We start from the raw sequence: 18,304 nt of genomic DNA, 5'->3' as shown, positions 1-18,304 counted from the left end.
GTTTTGATTATTTCCTCAGAACTGACATAAGTTAGAAATTCATACTTAAGCAGTAGATTTTGTTGAAGAGTAAAACAAAAACCCTATACATACGTAGGCAAAAGTAAATCCTTTTTTCCTTTTAAAACATAAAAACACCTAAGTAAAACCTATGAAAAGATATAAATTGTCCAAATAGGTGGAATATTAAGAATAAAAGTTATAAATATTAATATAGAGATTCAACTTAAGAGTAACTTGTTTTTAATTTTGTCATAGTGACTATGGAAGGAATATAGATGGAACATTTTTGAACCAGTTTACTACAGAAGAAAGAGAAAATACCATTGTCTATAAAATTGATAATTTCTTTTGCTTGCCTTCTCACAATATGATTTTTTTTTCTGTTTGTATAGATTGCATCTTTCTCTTTTCCCAGGTTAGTTTCCAAGTACAGATGTACAGGACTGAATGTTTATGCTCCACCCACTCCTGCCCTCACCCCTTTGCTCTTCTTAAAGCCTTAACCTCCAGGGGAGTGGTACTTTGCAGGGGCATCCTGGGGAGGTAATTTGGGTAATGATGGTGGGGTCCTGGTCAAAGGGATCAGTGCTCTTTTAAGTAGAGACAGAGAGCTTGATTCCTCCCTCCCTCTCCATCATTGCCATGTGAGACAGTGACTGTCTGCAAGCCAGGAAGAAGAACATTCCAGGGGCTAGAGAGATAATACAGCAGGTAGGGCACTTGGCATGTGGCCAACCCAGGTTTGCTTCCTGACATCCCTTATACTCCCCTGAACAGTCAGAAGAAATTTCTGAGTCCTTAGCCAGATATAACCTCACAGCATTTCTGGGTGTGGCACAAAAACCAAAAAAGAAAGGGACAAAAAATGTTTTTAATTATAATTTTGCTAAATTCTTTTCTAAGATATATTAGCTCATTTAATCTTCCCATTAACATTGTGATGTAACATTATGCAATACCGAACCAGTATTACAGCCGATAAATTATCAGGATTACTTTAGGATTCATATTAGTCACTACACTGTACTACAGTTTTGCAATATTTTATATAAGTCATGATATTTTAAAATGTCTTAGCAAAAAAGTATCTTTTTGGGGGGCTGAGGAGTAGGGTATGTATGGGTCCCATATTGGCAGTGCTTAGTGCTTACTCCTGGCTCTGCTGTCAGGAATCACTCCTGGTGGGATTTTGGGGGCCATGTGGGCTGCCAGGAATTGAACCCAGGTCAGCTGTTTTCATAGCAAATGCCTTACTTATTATACTATTGCTGTGGTGTGTTTTTAAAAAACTGAACAAATCTGCTTGTTTTCCCTAAACTTCCTATGGCTTTGTGTGTGCCGTCTGGTTTCCCTTTTTATTACTTTAACATTTGTTCAACATGGAATGAATTTTATTTGAAAACTATACTACCAGATATACTTTTCCGCTGATTTAGCATCACACTGTTACCATTGTGTTCATTAATTCTCTGTTTATAAAACTTAAAGATCATGCATTATGAGACAGTGCATTTGCTGTTTTCAGGTTGGTTGTAACACAAACACTTTTTGCCATATCCATCTGCTTCTGAGTTGTCAAGTGGATAATTATTACAGAAATTGCCTTTTCCTTGACTGATTCCTAGTAGCACAGGTATTTCATTAGTGCTTTGAGATTTGAGATGTAATTTTCACTTTTGAAAGTTAGCCAAACACTCTTATTCAGTTTCCAGACATTAGTCTCATTGCAGAAAGTAGCAACATACTGATAATGTTTATTCTAATGTGCTTTAAAGTTTTTATTAAATACTTTGAAATGATCCAACAATGTTATATATTAAGTAATAAGAGTAATTCCAAGAGCCAGTTTCTGTCTCTAATTTTATGAGATTGTATTATGTAGTTTGTGTTCTCAAATCCATTCAGTCTGTACAAAGTTAAGTCAGTATTGTAAATACTAGTTAAATTCCTAGGCTAACCAACAGAAGCACATTGTAACCTCATATTGCTGATATCTGATATCAATTCTATTTAATTTAAGTTCTGGGATTTAGAGCAAGATATTACAGGAGAGTGTAGGAGAAAGAGTTTTTCTTCGCTAACTGAAATAACATGAATAGCAGTAAGTTCTGATGTTTGTAGAGTTACTTGTAATTTTTTATTTAAACATTTTACACTCAGTGGAGAATCACTGATAGAATTTTAAGTACCAGGGACCCAAGAGGTAACTCAGCAGACTGAAGAGCTTGCTATGCATGCAGTGGGCCAATCCCTAGGACAGCCCCCAAGTACAAGCCAAGAGTAACTTTTAAGCACTGCCAAGTGTCACCTCCCCCCTAAAAGAAGTTTTTTAGCTATCATAATTTAGACATATTAAGGGGAAAATTTGCCATGAATGTGAATTTGTTCAGTTACACAAATCTCTAAATTCAGTTTTACTCAATAAGGTAATTTCTTCATTGCTTCCACATTTGAATCTACATATTCTTTAAATCCTAAGTTATTATATAATTAGGTAGGGGTAGTTGCTTGTATGGGGGGAAGACATAGTGACAATTTAAATCAACAACTTATGATCTTTTTGCATGCCAGGACTGGTAGCTTTCTATCAGTGTCCTGTTTTGTGATAAGAGTAGAGTGGGATTGGGTGATTGTGATGTTTTTCCTGGAATACACTCTTCTTGTATATATTATTTTGTATGATAAAAACATTTTCTTTTTTTTTCTTACAGGTTTATGGTAAACGTAACAGCTCTAGAACAAACTAATCAGATTTTACACATCTTGTTTATATTTTTACCCTTTCTTTGGGCACTTGGGACTCTGCCTCCACCTGATGCACTTTTCTTATGGGCAATGGAACAGGTTTTAGAGTTTGTTCTTGGAGGCTCCTCAGTGTCAACCTACCTACGGTATTATTTTAAATATGTTATATGTAATTTCTTAAAGCATGTATTTCTTTTTCCTTTTCAAGCAAATCTTTTTCCTTTCCTTTCTGGCAGATTGTTAGTAATGTTCATCACTTCAGCTGGAACAGCTGTAACATCGTATTTCATTCCCAGCACTGTCGGAGTGGTTCTGTTCTTGACTGGACTTGGATTCTTACTGAGCCTTAACCTAAGTGAGATGATTTTTGTCTTCAAACGGAGTGTGACCAGATACAGAGTGGGAACCAAAGCTAGGACTTCACCCTGTGATCCAGAAACACAGTTTACTTGGAAGGAGTGCCTTTTCTACGTCACTTTATTAGTCTTGGCTCTCATAGAAGCTAGTTTGCTGCATTACTTTGCTGGTTTCTCACAGACTTCAAGAACCTGTCCTCAGGCAATTGTTAGCTACATTTTGATGACATTACTTATAACACTATGGATACTTAGAGAAATTCAGGGTATCTATATTTTTGGAGTTTTCCGAAACCCTTTCTTTCCAAAGGATGTACAAACTGTGACTTTACTCTTAGAGAAACAAAAAAGACTCTCGAAGATTGCTGTTGCCAGACGGATTTTGCTAAATTTAGGTAGGAGTATAATTTTTGCTACCCTAGATATCTGGAAAGTATACAAAAAGATTACGGAATTCCTACACTTACTAATATTGCATGTGTATTGATTAAATGTGCTAATAAAAGACAAATACTAGCTAAAATTTTAAAAAGGGATGCTTTGCCTTTATTAAATGTCCTTTTTTTGTTGTCTTAGTGTCACCTTTTGCTATGATGGCATTTCTTTCATTGGACAGTTCCTTACACAAGCTCCACTCTGTGTCTGTCTCCATTGGATTTACCAGAGCTTTTAGAATGGTAATCTTAAAACACAATAGCTTTATACAATTTGTAAGTTTAATTGTGATTTTTGACTGTTTAAATTAACACATTGTAGTAAAATGAATAATTTGTATTCTGCAGGTATGGCAGAATACGGAAAATGCTCTGTTGGAAATAGTCATTGTATCAGCAGTTCGCATGATTTCCAGTGCTGACATATGGTGGAACAGAAGCTTGGATACAGGAATCAGACTCTTACTGGTAAAAACCAAATATATATATATATACATATATATATATCAGGGGATTTTTTTTTTTGGTGGTGGTGATGGAGGTTTGGGTCCACACCAAGCTACTTGGGGGGTTATTCCTGGCTGTACTCAGGGGTTGCACCTAACTGGTCTACTACATGCAGGGAAAGCCTTAACCTTCTTTAAACCAGGGCCAGTATCTTCCTGAGAGATCTTTTAACTTCTTTATTGAAATAAATTTTATATTATAATGTTCACCTACTGAAATTATAGTCAAGTGATATATATGCAGAATGTTGCAGCCACAACATAATCTGTCACTGTCACTGTCCTCCCATTGTTCATCGATTTGCTCAAGCGGGCACCACTAACATCTCACAACAAATTGTGAGACTTGTTGTTACTGTGTTTGGCATATCGAATACGTCACGTGAGCTTGCCAGGCTTTGCCGTGTGGGCGAGATACTCTCGGTAGCTTGCCGGGCTCTCCGAGAGGGACAGAGGAATCGAACTTGGGTCAGCCATATTGGCCGCTTGCAAGGCAAATGCCCTACCCGCTGTGCTATCGCTCCAGCCCAACATAATCTAATTTTAGAATATTTTCAATATCGCAAAAGGAAACCTCATACACATTAGTTATTCCCCATTTCCACTTTCTGTTCTTCCTGGTTCTCATTCCAACCCCAGCAACCATTTATCTACTTTCCATCTCTATAGATTTTCCTGTTTTAAACATTTCACAAGAATGAAATTAGACAACATTTGAAAATATATTTCACATGTAATGTATGAAAAAATGTATCATTTTGTCATACAACTATGTTTTTCAAAGTTCATCCATTTGACACATATAAAGATAAAGATAAAGATAAAGGCCCTCCCGTTGATCGTCGATTTGCTCGAGCGGGCCCAGTAACGTCTCCATTGGAGACTTTGTTGTTACTGTGTCTGGCATATCGAATACTCTCGGTAGCTTGCCGGGCTCTCCGAGAGGGGCGGAGGAATCGAACTCAGGTCGGCCATGTTGGCTGCTTGTAAGGCGAACGCCCTACACATATATCAGTATTTTATCTTTTAGGAATTTTTTTACATTAATAGCATTGGTTTCAATTTGTATGATTTAAGGTGTACATAATTATAAATCACTCACATGCAATTAACTTTTGACCCAGTTTATCTGCCGCCTTTTATTGTCACATAGTATTCCATTGTATGACTGCCACATTTGATTAATTCACTCATCAAATGATGGATATTTGAGTTGTTTCCTCTCTTTTCCCCCAATATTAAAAGTAATTCTGTGGAAGTGTGTGTGCAAGTTTTTATATGAACTTTACGTTTTCATTTCATTTCTCTTAGTTATGCCGGGACTAGAATTTTAGGCATTTGCTAATTCTCTGTTTAATACATAAATGTATTTCCAAACCTTTTCCCAAAGCAGTTGAACCATTTTATTCCTGTTACTAATACAAGGATTCTGTTTTCTGTATATCTTCAACAGTACTTGTTATTATCTGATATTTTTCTCATAGAATTCTGAGACTCTGTTGGTATCTTGTGATTTTTGATACAAGGTCCTTGACGGCTATAAGATAAGCAAAAATTTTCTCCCACTTTACATGCTGGAGAGATAATACAGTAGATAGGACACTTGCCTCCCCCACAGCCAACCCCAGTTCAATCCAGGTATCCTATATAGTCCCTATATATTGCCAGGAGTAATTTCTATGTGCAAAACCAGGAGTAACCCCTGAGCACTTCTGGGTGTGGCCCCCAAACAGACAAAAATCTCCTACTTAATAGGGTGTCTTTCATTTTTAAAATACTTCCCTCCACCCCTCTCTTTTTCCCTTTGTTGTTGTGGCAACGTCAGGTGTTTATATACTGGTGTGTGTATACACTTGGTTGCAGTGTGCTCTGGACTACACAGTTGGTTGCAGTGCTCACATACTGGTAGCTGCAATACACTGGAGGTGTCGCTGAATACCACTAACACTGGTATTCAGCATGGCAGTGTGAATGATTGCAACACAATGTGAGGCAGTGCTGGAAATTTCACTTGTGACCTCTTGTGTACAAGTTAGATGCTCTGCCACATCCCCAGAACCAGATAATGTCCTTTGAAAGAAAAAAGGAGTTTTATTTTTTGATGTATTTTAAATACATTTTTCTTTTCTATTTTTAGTATCATGTTAAAAACATTCCCCTACTAAGATCATAAAAAGTTGAGGCTAGAGAGATAGTACAACAGCTACCCCAGCAGCGTCCCACAGTGATGCCTAAGTGCAGAGCCAGGAATAAGCCTTGCACCCTCAGGTGTGGCACAAAACAAACCAATTTTTAAAATGACTACTTTATTCTAAACGTTTTAACATTTTTAGTTCTACTTACTATCAAAGTCTGTGATCTACTTTAAGGTAATTTTTGTCTTGTATAAGGTTGGGGTCCAAATCCATTCTTTTGTAGGTAATGTGAAACTCCCATGGGCATCATTTCACTTAATCACTTAAGTGAAATGATTAATGGGCATCATTTATTGAAAAAAAAGTATTCTCTACTCATCACCTTTTGACACCTTAATCAAAAAACCAATAACAAATGTGAGACTTTCTTTCTGGGCTTTTAGTTTTTTTGCATTCATCTATATTCCATATACCAATACTACACTGGTTTGATCACTATGGCTATGGAGTAGGTTTTGGAATTAGGAAGTGTGAATCCTCCAGATTTGTTCTGGTCCCCTTACATTGGTTTCAGGTATTGGATTTTGTCAAATGTTTTTTTTTCTATTAAGATGGCCGTGTTATTTTGGTTTATTAATTGTTTAGCATGGTAAATATATTGATTTTTGTTGATAAATCAACCATGCCATTTCTAGAATAAATCCTAATTGGTCATTATTTCTAGAATAAATCCTAATTGGTCATTATGTGTATGTATGCGTTCAGAATCTTGTTGACTGCTACTTTGTTGAAAATTGGTGTGTGTGTGACACACATTTTCTTCTTTTTTTTTCATGTCTTTTTCAGGTTTAGATATCAGAGTTGGCACTTACCTCCCCCTCCCACTTCCCAAAAGAATAGTAGCACTGTTGCACTGTCCTTCTGTTGTTCATCGATTTGCTCAAGCGGGCACCACTAACATCTCACAACAAATTGTGAGACTTGTTGTTACTGTGTTTGGCATATCGAATACGTCACCGGTAGCTTGCAGGCTTTGCCCCGCAGACGAAATGCTCTCAGTAGCTTGCCAGGCTCTCCGAGAGGGGCGGAAGAATCGAACACGGGTCGGCCCAGTCGGCCTTGTGCAAGGCAAATGCCCTACCTGCTTTGCCCCCCAGTTCCAGAGTTAGGAATATTCCATACTCTTCTGTCTTCTAGAGGAATTTGTCAGAATTTTGTGTTAATTATTCTCTAATGTTTTATAGTATTTAGCATGCATCAAAAAAATTTATAGTATATAGTACTTTTAGTATGAAAACCAAGGCCAGAGAGATAGAGACTGGTCTTGCATGCAGCCAACCCACGTCAATCCCCAGCACCACATATGACCCTCCAAGCACAAACAGACATGAAAGTCATGAGTACTACCAGTTGGGAACCTAAAACAAAATCAAAACAACCAGTATGAAAATCATCTTAATCTCAGCTTTTCTCTGTAATCCAATTTCTAATTCAGTTTCCTTACATTCTATAGATCTGTTTAGATTTTCTATTTTTTACTCAGTTTTAGTAATTTAAATTTTTTAGGAACTCCGTCAGTTTCATCTACGTGATCTAGTGTGGGCATATAATTCATAGTACTGCTACAGACCTTTGGCATTTTTTTTCTGGAAGACTGACTATAATATTACCTCTTTCATTACTGATCTTTGTAACTTGAATCATTTTTCCTTGATTAATATTGCTACTGTTTTGTGAATTTTGTTGATTCTTTCAATGAACCAGCTTTTGATTCAGTTGATTTGTTTGTTTATGATTTTTCTATTCTCCATTTTACCAATTTCTGCTTTGATCTTTTTCCTTTCTTTACTTGAGGTTTAGTTTATTAATTGTTTCTGCTTTCTGTAGTTTTCTGGAGTGAAAAATTTAGGTTGTTGATTTAAGATCTTCCTTATTTCTTATTTTTTAATATAGGTTTTATGGCTAGAAATTCCCTCGGAGCATTTTTTAGCTATATTGCAAATTTTGAATTTGTTTTTCTTTTTTTAACTAGTAAAGCATTATTTTACTTCAAGCTGTGATTTTTTCTTATAATTACATACATGGAATGTAGGTTTGAAACATGAGTTCTTTTTTGAGGGGGCCAGGGGAAGAATCCCAAGCAATGCTCAGGAGATGCAAGGGCCCTACCACAATTCTTGGCTCAAGGATATGATACCTGGGGCTAAAGCAGTAGTGCAGGGAATCAGGCATTACTCAGAACCAACTTGGGTTTGGTCCCCAGCACCCTGTATGATTCCCCCAAATACTTTCAGGAGTGATTCCTGAGTGCAGGGCTAGGAGTAAGCCCTGAGCACTGCTAGGTAAGGACCCAAAACAAAAACAAGCAAAAACAAGGATGCGATATGCTTGGATCCTATAGTCCCAGGGATACCAAGATATGGTTTTGTTTGATTAATCTCCAAATATTTCTTATTTATCTTGTCATACTTTTTTGGTTTTATTTTTTTAATTTTTTTATGATTTCAAATAAAATTAATAAAAACTTTTCAAACACACAGTGTTACTTCATCACACCACCACATCCACTACGGATGCTGGGTTTCTTCTCATCCTGCCTCAAATCCACGTAACTTCCCCTTACCTCCCCAGTCCTCGTTTGGCAGTCTCCGTTCCCTAGGAAGAAGCTCAGAGTTTGTTTCACTGACCACTGTCTAGGAATATGCCTTTTAATCAATTTACATACTTCTCCATATGATTAATTTTGCTTTGGTTGGCTTTGTATAATTTTATGAATGTTCTATGATTCATGAGGTTTGTTACATGATTTATGATGTGGTTGGTTTCTTAATCTATAAGATGCCCTGTAAAATTAGAATAAATTAAGGATAGTTATTTAACTAGTTACCACTCTTACGATTTAACAGACAATGTAATGCAGAAGTTAATCAACCACAAAATATAGGTAGCACTGTTGGATCTCTTTGATTTTACTTTTATTAGAGACTCAAATCCTTAAAAAAATATTGTGTGGCTGGAGAAATAGTATAGTGGGTAGGGTGTTTGTCTTACATATGCTGGGTCAGGGTTTGATCCCCAGCACCTCATTCATTTTGTCACCTGAGCACCTCCAGGAGTGATTCCTGAGCATTACCACAAGTGGGCCCTGAGCACTGCCAGGTGTGGCTCAAAAACAACCCCCTCCCCTCAAAAAAAAGCCGTCTTATTTATTGTGAGGTTGAGGAAAATCATAACAAGAACTCACATGTAAGAGCCATTTCCTCAGAAATACTAGGTCAAAATTATAGTTTGCTGTTATGACCTTGAAAATTGATGAAGTTTTTAAGAATAAAATAATTTTCATATCTCTGCAGGTTGGTATCACACGTGATCGTCTGATTCAGTTCATCTCTAAATTGCAGTTTGCTGTGACTGTACTTGTGGCATCATGGACAGAGAAAAAACGTCGAAAATCAACCACTACTTTATGTATACTCAACATTGTCTTCTCTCCTTTTGTGTTGGTCTTAATAGTTTTCTCTACACTACTGTCTTCTCCCCTGCTACCCCTCTTTACACTTCCTCTGTTCCTTGTGGGATTTCCCCGACCAATTCAGAGTTGGCCAGGAGTAGTGGGTGCCTCTGCCTGCATGTGTGCAGATACAGTGTACTATTACCAGATGGTCCCAAGTTTGATCACTGCACTGCAGTCTGCAATGGCAGCTGGAAGTTTAGGTAAGTAGATGGGTTGTGAAGAAGAAAGAAAAAAAAAATTCTCACTAATATTTTTATAGTAAAGAAAAAAACTAAACATATAGGAAAGGCCAGAAAAATAGTACAGCCAGTAAGATGCTTGCCTTGCATGTGGCCAACCTGGGTTTGATCCCTGGCATCCCTTATGATCACAGAGCCAGCAGTATGCCCTGAGTACAGCAAGACTGTGGCCCCAAAACAAACAAACTTAGCCACCACCTGAAATACTCTTGATCCTGCCATTAAACAGATTCTAATGCTTTGATATTAAGCAGAATGACTTAGTGTAAAATAGAAGTATATTGTCCAACCTTAACATTATAAATAAAAATATGAAAGAAAGATTTCATTAAGGTGCCTTGACAGTTTTTCTCCTTTATACTTTTGTTGTAATGATCAGGTGTCCCACACTCTTGGTTGTGGTGTTCACCAGGGGTCACATGCTTAGTTGTGAGGCCACACACTGGTTGCAGTACTCGCACACTTCACACACTTTAGTTGTGATCATGGGAGTTTGCACACTTATCTGTGATGCTCACACTTCGGGTTGTGGTACTTTTAAGGAGTTTTCCCCTTTTCCCAGAGTGCTTGCATACATCTGATTGCAGTGTAGCAGAGATTGCATTTTTTGAGTTGTGCTACAGGGATTGTACTCATCATGTGGGGCAGTGCTAGGGATGGCATCTACATCCGCATGCCTGCCATGTGGGCATTCTACCACTGAGCTATACCTCAAGGCCCTGATTTCACAGATTTTTACCCTTTTTTTTAAAAACTGTGCTAGAAATTAACCCTAGGGCCTTACACATGAAGGCATCTATCGTACCATTGAGCTTCATTCCTGGCCTGATGATTTGACAGTTTCCCAAAATACATGTCCTTCCAGTGGACTGGAGTGCATGCTCTGCCTTTAGGAGCCCTGGGTTCTCTCCCCAGTACTACTGCCAGGAGTTACCCCCAAGCACTGAGGTATGAGTGACCTTTAGCACCACTGTGTATGGCCGCAAAGCAAACACCATTTGCTTGAATAAAATTGGGATATAATCCTACCATTGAAACATAAAAATATCTTATTTCCCTAAATTTCTATGAATCTAGGAATTCTAATAAAATAGGTACAGTAACTTAAGCTCATAATAATTTGTTTCTACATGATATCACATTTAAGAGTTTAGGAGAATTTGTTTATATCTTACTAATTGATTTAAACAATGTGATGGGGAGATGGCACAAAATGTGGTTAGTGGACAGTAACCTACCAAAATGAAATACTATACGAATGTGAACAAGAATATTTCATTTTGATTAAGAATGAACTAAATTTAAAACTTTGTTTTACACTAACAAGAATCAACTATATCGTACTACTTAGATTGATCTTAGAAAAGTATAAGCTAGGGTCAAGAAATAGCATGACAGGTAAGGCTCTTGCCTTTTCCTGATCAATCCAGGTTTGATCTCTGTTATGTCATATATCAGGTCTTCTGAGCCCTGCCACGAGTGATTTCTGAGAGCAGAGCCTCAAGTATCAACTGTATGGCCAAAAAACAAAAAATAAAAAAAGAAAAGGTATAAATTGATGATAAGTATATATTGCTTCTTACCATACGCAGTAGCCTCTGAAACTTCCAAATGTCCAGTGAGTTCCTGACAAAGTGATTACAAGCAGAGTAGCTCTTTATTTTTGTGCTGCCGGTGATCAAACCCAGGGCATTACACATGCAAGGTATATACAGCGTACGCTCTACTACGGAACTGTGCACCTGACCTCGAGAATAGCACTTTAAAATTAAAATGTTAATCAAATACTTGTGTTACTAGTTATCTCTTACATGAAATAATTCAGGAAGATTTTTATCTTTGTTGCACGTTTTTTATGAATAATCATTTCTCTTATAGGAAATGTTCTACACTTTCAGTACTTTCATCCAGTTCCAAATAAGTTATACATTTTACGCTACTTTTAAAAATACCTGTGAAGTTGGGGCTGGAGCAATAACACAGCAGGGAGTCGGTTGCCTTGCATGCGGCCCACCCCAGTTCGGGTTCAATTCCCAGCATCCCATATGGTCCCCTGAGCACTGCCAGGAGTAATTCCTGAGTGCAGAGCCAGGAGTAACCCCTGAGTGCCGGATGTGACCCAAAAAGGAAAAAAAAATCTGTGAAGTTAAACTCTCATCTAAAATAATAAAAACCTTCTATCACTTTTTTCATGTACTTCTTTCTAGAGTGTAATTCAGTATATTAGATAGTGAATTTACTTTATTACATAGTGAATTATACATTTTGCATCCCAAGCACTGCCAGGATTATGTTAGTGGGGCCCCTCAGCCCCCAGTCATTCTTTGGCATCCCTCCACTCCTGAAAAAATATTTTCTTGTAGGGAGTGGTGAACACAGGGGTAAGTACTAATTTCCAAACATTGATCAAAGACCAACTATGTAAGCAGGTCTTTCAAAGAATAAAAGGTCAGTCTTGCTATCTTAACTCTGTTCTTCATAACATGTTGTAGAAGACAGCTCACACAAAGATAGTTTCTATAGTATTATAATAGCAAAAGATTAAAAGCACCATCTTAATCAGAGAAATCAGGATCAGATTATAAATCAGTTGCAAGCTGTATTCTCAATTTTGGAGATTTACATAGCAAAATAAGTCACCTTCTAAAATTAATTTACTTTTTTTTTCTAATTTGTTTTAGGTCTCCTCTTACCTGGGTCTCATTACTTGGGCCGTTTTCAGGATCGTTTAATATGGATAATGGTTCTAGAGCGTGGCTATACTTACTGCTGTATTAACATTAAGGTCATTGTGCATTTAAAACCTTTCTAGTATTTTTATATAGTATATGTGTAAACTTTTACTTGTTCTGTGCACATAAAACAATCGCTTAATTTGAAATAATATACTTTGAGTTGCTTGTAAACACCTTGAGGTTTAGGTGTAAGTCTCTTCCTGTTCATTTTTTTTTCTTTTGATCTTTTTGAGTAACCTCCCCCCCCGCCCCAGCAATGCTCAGGGGTTACTGTTGGCTGTGCACTCAGGAAGTACCCCTGGCGGTTCTTGAGGGACCGTATGGGATGCCCATGATTGATCCCAGTCGGCCACCTGCAAGGCAAACACCATACCCACTGTATTATTGCTCCCGCTCTTCTTGTTCTTTTTATCAGTATCTGAGACTCTTAAAAGCATGACTCATGATAAAACAAGATGAGATAAATGGGGAAGAAGGCAAAATCTGAACTCAAAATCTTGGTCATTTGTCACATGAATCTTGAACTTTTATTAAATCCTTTGAGTTGCAAAAAAAAAAAAAAAAGCATGACTCAGTAGTATTTTTTAAGTGGCCAGAGAGATGGTTCAAGAGTTAAGGCTCTTACTTGCTTCAAAAGCAGCCAATCCTAGATGGATCCACCCACACATAGCATATGGTCCCCAAACACAGCCAGGAGTGTTACTGCACACCATGGGTGTTGTCCCTCAAAAACAATCTTTTAAACTCCTATATAAGTGTCATCAACTTAATTTTTTAAAAAATCTTTTGTTGTCCCACTTCCCCAGTCTGCAGTCCTTTTTTCTCTCCCTTGTGGAGTGAAATGCCTTATTAGAGTTGCTTATAATTTATACGGCCAATTATATTTTACTCATACTCTCTTTAATTTTCTCTGGATTTTGATACTAGTTACTCCACCAAAACTGCATTTCTCTTCCATGGCTGTCACATTGCTAATCCAATGATCAGCTCCCAGAACTGGTCTTACTTTATCTGTCATCAACTTTTGTCACAATCAGATACCTCTCTTCACTGACCTCATTGGTTTATTCTAATCTGTCTCCTTTAATGGTTTCTTCTCTTGACCTCTGCACTGGCCACTAGCATGCCTTAGTGGCCTTGGTGACTGCAGACCTTAGTGAGAACTCTTTCTGGTTGTTCAGTCTAAAAACATGAGTTATGAAATCCTGTTTGTTTCACCTTTTTGCCATACCTTGTATCCCCCACTTATGATCACCCTCCTTCTCTACCATTTCAACACTTTCCTGCATGATTTCAGGTCTCCTAATGGATTTCCCTTCTTCTATGTCCCCCTCACAGTCTAATCTCAAGCAGTGATCTTTATTTTCTAGGAGAGTTCTGTCATTTCTCTAAACAATGGAAACTCTTCTTTTCCTTTTTTTTCATTTGGATTAAAAGCTGAAGGTCCTAGGGACTGGAGTGATAGCACAGCAGGTAGGGTGTTTGCCTTGCACGCGGCCAACCCGGGTTTAATTCCCAGCATCCCATATGGTCCCCCAAGTACCTCTAGGAATGATTCCTGAGTGCAGAGCCAAGAGTAACCCCTGTGCATCGCTGGGGGTAACCCAAAAAGAAAAATAAAACTAAAGGTCCTAATACCTACTAACAATTCACTTGACTCCAGCTTACTGACTGCTCCCTTTTGGAGCATTCTCCCAATGTAACCTACTTTCTCACCATCTTCAAGTCTTAAATGCTTACATTGTACTTCCATCACTGTATCAGTGCTCACAATCCTCTCTCTTGCATTATTTTTCTTTTATTTTCATAACACAATTTTCAACAAACTAATTTATTCTTCAGTTGATTACCTGTATCTCTCTAGTGTAAATGTTACAATGGCAGGACTCTCTTTTTACTTGAGATATGTGTCTTAACCCCCTGAAATAGTATCTGACAATAAATATATGTTTGAATGGTTTATGAATTTTGTTTTTTATACAGATTGAATAAGATCTGTTGGTGACTAAACAGCTGTTCTTTCCATTCACTGTTCTCAGATTAATGTTAACAACTCTAGGGACTTGATAGACATGGAAATTTTTTTTTAACTTTAAAATTTAAAAAAGAATTTAATTGAATCACCCCGAGATACAGAGCAACAAAGTTATTCATGATTGGGTTTCAGTCATAAAATGTTCCAACACCCATCCCTTCACCAGTGTACATTTCCCACTGCCAGTATCCCCAGTTTCCCTCCCACTGACTCCTCTTGCCTCTGTAGTGGGCACTTTCCTCTCTCTCCCTCTCCCCTCTCTCTCCCTTTCCCCCCCTTCCATTTGGGGATTATGGTTTGCAGTACAGATACTGAAAAGTTATTATGTATATCCCTTTAGACATGGAAATTCTCCCAAGACTTACTGAATCAGGAACTCTGGGGAAGGACCCAGTAAACTGTTTAAACTCACTTTTCTGTGACACTGATGTATTTGTCTACAGTTTGAGAACTCCTACTCTGTATAACTTGTTCAAATGGGAAAAGGCAAAGAAGTCATGAAAAACACCGAGAATATTCTTATTACTTAGTATAGTTCTTTTCAATAATATGGTTTTATAATGCAAAATTATGTGGATTTTTTAATTGGTTTTTATGTTTCATGCAATATAAATAGATACATTTTGTTATAGTTTTTTTTTTACTTTTTTATTTTGGGAGACAGACAGGCTGGTTTAACTATATCACTGATTAACATTTATATAGTGACTGGAAATTTATAAAACATTTTTATTGCTCTTCAGTTCTCTGTGCTAGAAATTTCCATTTGAAAAAGAGGGAAAGGACTCAGAGAAGTGATGGGTGATCTGTGCAAGATTGTGACCTTATTTGTATGTAAGGCCATAAATTTAAAATGGATACTGGTGTCACATTCCTGAACCATAAAACAACCTGAAGATTATTAAGGACCCTGATGATTTTATGAAAACAGAGAAAGAAAAACAGTGATCTGTTACATGATTTTAAAGTGATTCCTTTTGGGGAAGTAGACAAAATGCTTAAAATTCATGTAAGGACACTGATAATATTCATTATTACAACATACATGTCTTACATGTATACAGTATGCTGACTACTTTATGCACTGTGGATATAAAAGCAGCCAAAAATGAGCTGCTGAATGTTAATATGACTGAAACCCAGTCATCAATAACTTTGCAACTGTGTATCTCACTGCAATTCAATTTCTTAAAAATATTTTTTTTAAAAAGAGCTGCTTTTTAAAGTTTACTTTCTGGTTGGAGGACAGCATTCAAAGAATGAACTTTTGTTAGCATGTTGAAAAATGAAAAGGAGAATAAACAAATTCTTAATAATGCGAATCATGACATCCATGCAGTAGAATAATGCTGCTATAGAAAGTAAGATGGTAAAATAAAAAACTACCATAGATATTATGTAACTAATTCTTCCCCCAATGTGCCTCCTAATTTAAAAGGAGCTTTTGATTAATGTGAATCAGTTTCCACTACAGTCTTTAAAAAAAGTTTTTATTTCATAAAATTGTGACACAAAGTTTCCCAATTTCTGTGATTTCCTAGGAAGTAGCATTGTTTTTCTTTCCCCCTCCCCCCCGTTTGGCTGTGTGTGTGTGTGTGTGTGTGTGTGTGTGTGTGTGTGTGTGGTGGTAATAGAGAGACTCTTCCCAAGCAGTTTACCAGGGGTCACTCCTGGTGATAATCCATGTAACTGTCTGGGCCTGATTCAGGCCCCAACATATGCTGCTGATGGGGGCGGCAACACTAACGGTTCCACAGCCACAGCAGGTGTGCTAGTACAACAGGGAGTCTAGTGTCTGTAAGGCGGATGCCATATGACATCTCCCCAGCTTCAATTTCATTTTTTTCTGTACCTAACATAAAATTTGTTGCCTGCTATTAGATATTATATTTGAGTTAAAATTTTTTAGTTAAAAATTGAACCTTTTGATTTAGGAAAACTTGTAACTGAATGGCTTATTAATGTTGTTGCTGTTAATATGCTAATTTTTAAACATTTATTTATTATTCTATAGAATATATGGCATAAATACTTAATTTTATTATACAAGTATGTATAATATAAAATAATGGCAGCATCAGAGAGGGGAGGGTGTGGGCTGAAGAGCTATTTAAGGTGAATCAATGCACACATGACTTGTGTGCGTGCCACTGGCCTTGATTTGACCATGTGGTCAGTGTCTGGAGCATCACCAAGTACAGCCCTGGAGAACCATATCAAGTGGTTCCCAAGCACCAGCAGGGTTTCCCAGGTAATCCATAGCAGTGTAGGGCTCGAGCAGTGTTGTATTCTCCAGCCCGTGCATTGGACCCTGGCAGATCTCAGAGTTACTAGGAGGGCTCCCTTGGTCATCCTGAGCACTTGGGAGACCCCTAAATTTTGCTTTGCCTTTTTCCTAATTTTATTATTATAATCCATTTACGAGTCTAGTTTGTTCTTTTGTGTAACAATGATCATAAACCCAAGTACTTTCAATTTCCTCCTTAGGGGTTAGAATTGCAAGAGACATCTTGTCATACTGCGGAAGCACGAAGAGTTGATGAAGTTTTTGAAGCTGCCTTTGAACAAGAAGAACACACAAGAGTATGTTCCATTAACGAGCACTTTGGAAATGTCTTGACACCCTGTACAGTTTTGCCTGTAAAGATCTATTCTGATGCCAGGAATGTCCTGTCTGGCATCATTGATTCTCAGGACAACTTAAAAGAATTTAAAAGTGACCTTGTTAAAGTGCTTGTATGGATACTTCTTCAGTTCTGCTCCAAAAGGCCCAGGATGCCGGAAACTGTTCACGAAAATGGAAGTAAAGGGAAAGGATCTCCAGTAGTCCTCCCTGCTTCATCCCGACCTCCATCCCCAGAAGACACTGATAGCTTGAATTCAGAAAATTTGGATGACTGGTCTGATGATATTTTTGGTGATGAGCCAACTAACAAAAGAGGAAACAAAGAAAAATACCATTTGAAAGGTTTTCCAGTGACAAATTTACCTATTCCGGGATCAGTGGAATCACAGATGGTTGATGATCATTCTATAGGCACAGTTCCTGAAAACAATTTTTATAAAGCAGTTATGTTGGGATACCCTGCTGTTGACAGAGGAAAACAAGAAGACACACCCCGTACTCCTGTCATGGAGTTCAGTTGTTCTCATTCACATTTGTTAATGTTGCCTGAAGAGTGGATGTCTGACTGTTTGCCTAATTCCAAAATGAGAGAGATGAGCTCAATATTTCCAGAAGACTGGTACCAGTTTGTTTTAAGGCAGTTGAAATGTTTTCATTCAGAAGAAAATGCCTCAAAAATACTGGAAGAAATTGCAAAGGATAGAGTTTTAAAAGATTTCTACCTTCACGCAGTAATGACTTGTTATTTCAGTTTATTTGGAATAGATAATATGATTCCTAGTCCTGCTCATATTTTGAGAGTTTATAATGGTGTTTTGCCATGGTCTGTTGCCTTGGATTGGCTCTCAGAAAAGCCAGAACTCTTCCAGCTAACACTGAAAGCTTTTAGGTAGCTTATTTTGGTTTTTTATGTTGTGATACTGGCAGAAAAATGTTGATTTGGGTGGAGATGAGGGTGAATACTTAGGGCCATACC

At 37.5% G+C, this 18,304-nt stretch overlaps 1 protein-coding gene across 1 annotated transcript in view; it reads left to right on the top strand.

The window, feature by feature from the left end:
• PCNX4 (pecanex 4) overlaps positions 1-18,304 on the top strand; it is a 34,178-nt gene that overhangs the window by 9,231 nt on the left and 6,643 nt on the right. Inside the window, exons 3-9 of the mRNA XM_056134059.1 lie at positions 2,715-2,894; positions 2,985-3,499; positions 3,681-3,781; positions 3,887-4,006; positions 9,533-9,893; positions 12,614-12,717; positions 17,190-18,217. Coding sequence (XP_055990034.1) covers positions 2,715-2,894; positions 2,985-3,499; positions 3,681-3,781; positions 3,887-4,006; positions 9,533-9,893; positions 12,614-12,717; positions 17,190-18,217 — 2,409 coding nt within the window. The remainder of the gene's footprint in view (positions 1-2,714; positions 2,895-2,984; positions 3,500-3,680; positions 3,782-3,886; positions 4,007-9,532; positions 9,894-12,613; positions 12,718-17,189; positions 18,218-18,304) is intronic.

The sequence above is a fragment of the Sorex fumeus genome, unplaced genomic scaffold (assembly GCF_029834395.1).
Source record: "Sorex fumeus unplaced genomic scaffold, SorFum_2.1 ptg000098l, whole genome shotgun sequence".
NCBI lineage: Eukaryota > Metazoa > Chordata > Mammalia > Eulipotyphla > Soricidae > Sorex > Sorex fumeus.
Note: the sequence above shows the minus strand (reverse complement) of the source record. Positions and strands in the feature narration are given on the sequence as shown.